Here is an 8,334-nt window from a genome sequence, read left to right as displayed (position 1 = left end):
CTGGAATCCATGGTCAAAAATGGATTTGCACTGGGGAAATCAAGCCTGACTTGACATGCCTGACCCGACAGCCTCCCATGATGAAATGGCTGGCTTTCAATTCTGTGTCCAATAACACTGTCTTAGAAAACTGATAAAGTACAGGCTAGGTAAGTGGTTGGGGAGCTGGATAAAACTGGCTGATATGTTGAACTCAGAGAATTGTGATCAGCAGCACGAAGTCCATTTGGAAGCCAAACATTACTGGTCTACTGTGCAGGCCAGTGGGCCTGCTGGACAAGAAACAAAAGGAGTCCTATGGTGGGACAAGTCCTAGGTTCCTTTCAAGGTTAGGGTGAGAAAAGAAGCTTCTCCCAGGATGCCTTGTGTTGCTACGTTAACGTACCCCAGTTCTGCTTCCCTGGTTGGCTCTGTTGGCTGTCCCATCCCTTGTTACCTTATGGGCCCTCAGAGTTTCCCTACTGGTTCCCTTACCCTGGCCTTGCCTTTATACCACCCCTTGCCCTCAGATCATTGGTCCCTGATGCTCTCTCCACTCCAGTATGTAACCCTGGACCCCCCATTGTTCTCGGGCTACTTCTCTGGAACCTTGCACGAGTGTGGTTGCAGTAAATCTCTCACATAGAACCCCATGCGAAGACCCTTCCTGCTCCTTCATCGTCGGACTGTTTTGCCAGCTGTTGTGTGTGTGTGTGTACGTGTGTGTGTGTACGTGTCTGTGTGTGTACATGTGTGTACATGTGTGTGTACATGTGTGTGTACATGTGTGTACGTGTGTGTGTACGCGTGTGTGTACGTGTGTGTGTGTACGTGTGTGTGTGTACGTGTGTGTGCGAGTGTGGTGGCTGCACCAAGCGGCTTCCTCCTGGAGACGCCTTTTGGAAAGGTCGGGGCACTGTACCATCCAAAACCACGGCAACAGTTTACTCCAGGGGTTGGTACTGGGGCCAATACCCTTCTGTCATTAATGAACTGGGATGATGGAACAGTGTGCACCTTCACCAAGTTTGTTGATAATCTCAAACTGGAAGGAGTGGCTGATGCACAGGATGGTTATGCTGCCATTCAGAGGAGCCTGGACATGCTGGAGTGTGTCCATTGAGGGCCATGAAGATGATTAAGCAGTACCATCTTCAGGAGTATCTCTTATTCAAGAAGAGGCTGAGAGAGATGGGCTTGTTCAGATCATAGAAGGGGGGCATCTCATCAATGTGTATAAATACCCGATGGTGGGGAATAAAGAACGTGGAGACAGATTCTTCTCAGCAGTGTCTCAGAAACAAGGTAGTGGCCACAAACTGAAATACAGAACATTCCATTTAAATGAAAAAAGAAACTGAGGAGAGATCAAACATTGGAGCAAGTTGCCCAGAAGGGCTGTGCAGTATCCACCCTTGGCAATATTGAAACCAATAAACAGACATGACCCTGAGCAACTTGCTCTAGTTGCCCCTGCTCCAAGCACAGGTTTAGACAGGATGATCTCTAGAGCTGCCTTACGCCCCCAATGGCTCTGTAATTCAGTGCTTGCAGGTTACTGACAGCACTGAATTGTTCCAGTCCACATCAAGTTGCCATTCAACAAACAACAGCATTAGTCAGGATTGTTTAAAGAAGTTACTCAACTGTTTGCTAACTGGTCACATGGACCTGCTATAGTAGACTGCTTCTCTAGTTCTGTTTAAATACACATCCTCTATTAGGTATGGTTCTTCCATTTTTTATGAGGAATGCTTATGTGTTAGGGCTCAGTGAGTCACACTCTCCAACCATGAGCAAGGAGGGCACTCAATATGTTACTTTTCTCTGCAGGAAAGGGACATAAAAATTTTTCAGGCAAGCACAAATCTTATTCGCTGCTCTCAGATCTCCAGGACAAACTAACTTATCTGAGGCTATCACTGAAACAGCCAAATTCTGCATCAGTGACACTACCCTCACTTGTTCCCACCTCACACCACCCAACTCCTTGTGCTACCACACTGTTTGGGCAGTCACCAGTGAATGAGAGCAGGTAACTGAGGGGTGTAACACTCAATGGGCTTTGTGCCAGGTTCCAAAAGAAAGGAAGGCTGTTTGAGGTTAATGATAGCAGGAAGGTAATCCACCACTTTAGATAGAAGTGCTAGTCCAGGGCAGCTGAAGGCATTCATGAGATCACAAGATGATGCAGAGTAAAAGGAACCACAAGAGGTCTCTAGCCCAGTCTCCTGCTCCAAGCAGGATCAGGTGCAAGATTTGAGCAGGTTGCTCAGGGCTTCATGCCAGTGGGGGCTTGGGAATCACCAAGGATGATGGCTGCAAAACTTCTCTGAGCACCAACCTGCTCCTATAAATGACTGCCCACCAGGTGAAAAAGGGTTTCCTTATAAACAGCCTGAACCTCTCTTTTTTTCAGTCTATGCCCAGTTTCTTCCAGCCTCCCCCCATACACGAGTGGAAAAGCCAGACTCAAAAAGCTGCCATGCAAGGCAGTCACAGCTGGGGTCTCTGCCTGCAGCCCTGCTGCTGATTTTGGACTGTATTGCTGGGTGAGTTGTCACAAACTTGCTTTGGGAGGAAAATCTGTGGCATATTTCCACATTTGTATAAAAATTATCTATAGTTCACCACAAAGCAATGAATGGAATAACCCATCAAAACATTGATGATGGCAAAAGTCAGTACCATTTTTTGTGCATAAAACATAGGTGTTACTGGAAAGTGGAATTGACCTCCCACTTAGAACAGGAGTGACATTTGTATGTAGTGCTAACTGCCTCAGACATGTACAGATCATGTTAACCCACCCACTTTCCTTCCCTGATCTTCTATCAAGTAAAGTAAAACACAAAAAATTCTATGAATCTTCTAGGTATTTTAACACTCACACACCATTTCTTTCCTCGAAATTGAGAGCAGAGAACATGGTTCTTTAAGAATATTTTAATTTATTTTAAAAAATAAATAAATAACCAAAAAAACCCCCAAATTAGAGAAAACACCAGAAAATACTACAGCAATGATAAAATACACCTGGCAGACATCTTGTGATTGTTTCTGAGTCTCCTACAAATCCCTAAATGCACTTTCTGTAGTATTATGGATTATCACACAAAATATTTTTGACAATTAGGAAATGTAGGCATGTAAGATAAACAATACTCAGAGTGTATTTCAGCAACTGTATAAACAAAATAATATTAATTGTGTAATTAGACTATTACACTAGAAAAACCTGAATATCCTTGCCTTAGTGACACTGTTAAAATCTTATTACATATATTTAAACATATTTATCTATATTTTCCTTGCCTAAGAGCTCTTCTGAACTCATTCTCAGACCCCAGAAAACTCCTTCTGAACATTGGTGCTTACACTGCGACATATACCATACCTTCAGTCATTTTGTGGTAGTAAGCCTGGATCCACACTAGCCTAAGAATCTGTTTCCATGGATAAGAGCATGGGACTTAGACTGAAACTCTGTTTCTCCCCTTTTCTCAGTATATGCCTATATGGGTTAAAGAGAGTCTTTTAATTAAAAGACAAAAAAAAAAAGCAGCAATGCACCAAGCATTTTCTCCCTGTGCCTTTCAGGTATTTGCATGAGTCTCAGGTTTCTTAGGAAATGCCACTTCCTGGAAAAAAAAGAGAATGCAGAGAAACTCCACACCCTCCTCCTCTCACTCCAGATCTGGCACCCACAATTCCTCAGGCTGTTTTTCCAGCCATGTGGCTGACTGTGACAAAGGGAGGGGAATTGGAAGGGAATTCTCTACTCACTGCTTCCACATCTGAATTTTCACCTACCTCCTACACTGTAGCGTCCACAAAATTTCTGCCGAAACATCCTTGTTTTTCATTAGCAAACAAGTGCAGCTCCTGGCCCAGGGCATGTGCTAAGAGTGGGCCCGAACCATCATACAGCCCTTCCCTTTTCCTCTTCCAGCCCTCCATACTGGCAGAGGCACTGAAGTGGAAAACCCCACTTCTTCCCCATCAGTATCAAATCTGTATAGTCCTACATATGTTCCTCCCAAACCTTTTCCCAAACTAAATGTACTTATCATCAGTTACCTTTGAAATACATATTCTTTCCCAGGAATGTAGGAGTCCAGATAATGAAATTTTAGGCAGATGGTGTGGTCCTGTTTCTGTCATCCTTGAGTTTGACAACAAACCATCACAGTTTAGACCCACTCAGCAAAGCAAATCACAGACAAAAATGTTCAGACACAGCTGTGCCACTGTGTGTTCACTGCCAGAGACACGTGGTGCCTGACTTGAGGTCAACTGTCCCTGAAAACTGCTCCTGTGCGTGTGTTTGGGCACCCAAAATAAAATAATCATGTTTGAAAATCTTGGGTCACAGTGATATGGCAGAAGTACCTTGCTAACAAGATCATTAGATGAAGATAAGTGAGAATGTCACTGTTTTACAGAAAAGACTTAGGAACACAAGCAGTTGCTTAAAGCTTAATGACTGTTGAATTTCTATAAGGTGAAAGGGGAATAAAAAGAGAAAAATGATGATGGATTACAGTGTAGTGAAGTATGCAAGTCTAACATCTTGTTTAGACTTCAGAACTCTTGCAATAGAGCAATACTGTTGATGGACATTCATCAACTGTACTTTCATCTGATGTTAGCTGGCAGAAGTCCTATTCAGAAATAATTCAAATGGCTGAGGAGCCTCTGGTCAGTATTGCCTTTTCATCTGGTGACCTAGGGCAAAGTACACAGCAAACTCACTGTGGCTGTGACAAACCAAGTCTGTTTAAAAGGAATTTGCTACACTTTTAAGAGAAAGTTTAGAAGAAATCTCTCCGAAGAAAGGCAAGGTAAAATGAGAAGCAAGAAAGCAAGGCAGAGAAAGCAAGAAATAGCTCTTTCTTAGCAGAGAAAGATGGTCTTTTTCTACACTATAATTTTAGCAGGGTGTTTTAAGAAAGTTAGCTCACTTTCACCTGATGCTTCTGAAAGCTTTTCTCAAAACAGACTGTACTTTACCATAGATTAATTGAATCAATTCACACAACCTCTTGAATCAATTCACAGCCTTTTTTCTCTAATGAGCAACATACATTAAATTACAATTTGTCTAGTTTTGACCAGAATTTGTTAAGTTTCTGATGGTTTTAGATACTGTTGAATATTAGGTTTCACTAGCTATTAGGTATCACACACTACACCTTTTAACATTTGTCATGCCCTATTTGCTATCTAGTCACAGCCGTAATTTTGCTGTTCTTCAGCAGGCATGAAGTTGTAATTAAAAACTACAGGACTGTTTAAAGGGCTTAGTAAAATTGTACTCACTGGGGATGTCCTCGGGGTCCAGAGCTGAAATGTAGTTACCAGTCAGAAATTCAGCATACCAATGGGGATACGACTCCAGCTCTCCATGTCCATGCCATTTCAACTCTGAGCCTTGATTTATTCCCTCTATGGCTCCCAACTCATTTCAAAGAAAGCACTGCTTCACATATGCATTAGTCAGGTAATTACTCCAACATGTCTCCAAATATTGTCACAGTCAAATAAATTATTAATATTTGAATACATAAGCTTAATACAAAATGCCATCAAAATCACAGAAGCTTATTATGTATTGAAGGCTGTATGTGTGTATTACATATATTTGAAAACTGTGATATCTAAGATCATCCTATCTGCTCGACAGAAAGCATGTGAAGATCAGTCCATTCTGCCAGCATGTGGGATCAGGTGTGTAACTGTATTGCACTTGGGAGTACCAGCATATCCTCTCAATTTTTTTACTTATAATGCACTCTGCATATGCCTCCCACTTTGCAAACACATGAACGATAAGGCTGCTGCTCCAGGAAACTTGTATCTTGACTCATGTACAACAAAAAGGCTAATAGTTCAAGTGCTTATGAGAGCAAACAACAAGTCAGCTCTTCAGGGCAAAGTTGTTTATTAGAAAGCTTAAGGAAAGAGTTGGGCTTCAAAACATTCCTTATTGGCTCTGAGTTTCCTTTCTAAAATAAATAATGACAACCCAGTTTTTAATTACTTTAGATATTTCAAAAGTGTCACAATTCCTGGGGTTTATGAAGACTGTATTCACTTGCATATTGTATGTTCTTTGCACTCTAATTTGAAGGTTTGTTTTGCAAAAATTTGTGTCAAATAACACTTATTAGCCACAATGGCCACTGCTAACAAACAAAAAGAACATGTGGCAAAGTTTTCATGCCCTATCTGGGTTTGCCCTTGTATACTCAGTCTCTTTGCTGTTGTCCTCTTGATTTTAATAATGACATAACTTTGATGAGTGGAGTAATTCATAGACTCTTTCTGGGTAGTTAATATTTGCTGGTACACTCAAAATGAAAAAAATGGCTACTTTTGAAGTGGAAAAAAGTTTTCAAAACCTTTCTGATATCTCAAAATAAAACTGAAAAGTGTACAAAGTCCAACGCTGTTTCCCAGGACAGATCTCGAGGGTGCCATTGGCTCCGCTACTGTGTCCCTAATCTCCTTCGTTTTCTGGATTTGTTGTAGGACCTGACAGTGTGGGATAGGGTGGAGAATGGACAAAAACTGAGGGCCTCACTCCGGGGTGAGGTGCTGACTGGTAGTTCCCAGGGCTGTGTGTGCCTTTTTCTTTCGTTGCGGACAAACTCCTCCGGCCGGCCAGGGCGTGCAGCGGGGTGGGACGGGGACAGGCTTATCCTGGAGCCGTCAGCCTGGATGTCTGAGGTGACTGAAATCCTGGAGAGAAACATCCCAGAGCTGTGAAATGAAGCTCCTTGGGGCAGGGTGCCCGCACAGTCCCTGTCCCACACAAACGCCTCGCGGGGGTCCCCAGCCCTGCCGCCTCTCACAGCGCACGGCCCGCCCCCGTGCTGCTGTCCCTGCCCTGCGGGGACACGCGGAGGCGCCCCGGGGCCCCGCCGGCGGCGGGCAACGCCGGTGCCTGGCCGGGCGCCCGTTTCCCGGGACTACGTTTCCCAGGGATCCGCGGCGCGGCCCCGCCCGCTGTCAGCGAGCGCTGCAGGTTGATCGCCGCGGCTGCAGATGAGCGGAGCCCGCGCGGGCGGGGGGGCGGCCGGGGCAGCGCCGCCGGGGCCGGGTCGGCGGCCGGCGCACTATGCGAGGCCGGGAGGATGGCGGTGGAAGGTAAGGGCGTCGCGTCCCCTGCCCGCCGCCCCCGGGGTCCCTCCCCTGTCTCCTCCCCCGGGCACTCACCTGCGCCGTGGCGGAGCTACCCGGCTCGGCCCGGTGGGAGAGCAGTGCCCGCCGGCGGGGCCACTCTGCCGCGCACTGCCCCGGCCTCGCCCGCGGGGTACCCGCCGACCCCGCGCCCCTCGGCCCCGCCGCCCGCAGCTCCGCGGCTGCCCCGGACCAGGTGCCGTGGGGCCGGGCCGCGGCTGCCGCCCCCGCCCGCGGCGGGGTAGGCGGCAGGGGCTGCCCGGCGGCTTCGGTCGGCAACTTCCCGGCGGGCCCGGAGGTGCCGCCTCTCCCGGCAAGGGCGGCCGACCTGCGCCGCCTCCCTCCGGAGCGGCCCCGGCGGCCGCGCTCAGCCCCGGGCGCCTCCCCCGCCCCGCCGCCGGTCGGTTTCCCGCGGGCGCCGAGGCGCCGCCGTCCCTCGCTGCTGCCCAGATCCCTGAAGTGCCCCGAGGCCGCGATGCCCGCGTAGCTCCAGCAGCCCCCGGCCGTCCCCCGCATGGGCGCAGAGCTGTGCTCGGCCCCTCCTTCCCTCAGAAGGATGGAGAAGCCAAAGGGCCGAGATGCTCAGCTTCTGGGCAGCCGGGAGCTGTGAGGTGTTCATAAGATGCCCAGTTCTTGGGGAAGTACCCCGGTAACTGAGGCGATAACTACCAAGACAGGTGGATGCTTTGCTAGGTCTTCCAGTTAGTGCTGGGCTCCTTTTAGCCGTCTGACATTGGCTGTGTTCCCTTTCCATTGGGTCTTTTGGGAAGTTGGAGGAGAGAGGTGTATGGGAAATGGCAAATCCGCTTTACTGCTCTCTGCTTTCAAAATTCACTTGGTTTTCTAGTGCTTTAGAGTGAGGCAGTGACAGTCCTGGGGTTTGTGCCTCATCTTGCTGGTTTTGGTGCCCTTGGGAAAATTAAAGAATCCTGTGTAAACCAGCCATCTGACCCCTTCTGCTGTGCTTAATTTAGTGTATGTTGGTGTTTTTGTGTGTTCATTTTGAGACTACTATGAATTTTGTTTCTCAGCTATGCCGAAATCTACAGTTCTACCAGAGACACTTTATTGCTGAAAATCATGCTGATGCTGTCTTTTGCTAGGTACCTAAAGTGAACAGCACAAATGATAGTCCAGCAAAAACTTATGCTTCCTGGAGGCAGTGGGGAG

General features: G+C 47.1%; 1 protein-coding gene and 1 long non-coding RNA gene across 3 annotated transcripts in view; one reads left to right on the top strand and one right to left on the bottom strand.

Annotated features, from left to right (window-relative positions):
- Positions 1-5,024: 5,024 nt before the first annotated feature.
- LOC121668191 lies at positions 5,025-7,472 on the bottom strand. Its single transcript, XR_006017296.1, has 2 exons — positions 7,201-7,472; positions 5,025-6,723 (listed from the first exon to the last, which is right to left on the bottom strand). It is a non-coding gene; the product is annotated as an uncharacterized LOC121668191 (long non-coding RNA).
- Positions 6,770-8,334, top strand: part of SAMD12 (sterile alpha motif domain containing 12) — a 180,922-nt gene continuing 179,357 nt past the window's right edge. Inside the window, exon 1 of one of the 2 annotated variants that reach the window (XM_042035695.1) lies at positions 6,770-7,131. In XM_042035695.1, coding sequence (XP_041891629.1) covers positions 7,119-7,131 — 13 coding nt within the window. In that variant the 5' untranslated portion in view covers positions 6,770-7,118. The remainder of the gene's footprint in view (positions 7,132-8,334) is intronic. The other variant, XM_042035694.1, reaches the window with a different exon arrangement.

Source organism: Corvus kubaryi, unplaced genomic scaffold, assembly GCF_017639235.1.
Source record: "Corvus kubaryi isolate FWS band 111438036 unplaced genomic scaffold, C.kubaryi_AGA036_p1.0 37385, whole genome shotgun sequence".
NCBI lineage: Eukaryota > Metazoa > Chordata > Aves > Passeriformes > Corvidae > Corvus > Corvus kubaryi.
The sequence above is the reverse complement of the archived record's forward strand: the minus strand, read 5'-3'. Positions and strand labels throughout refer to the sequence as shown.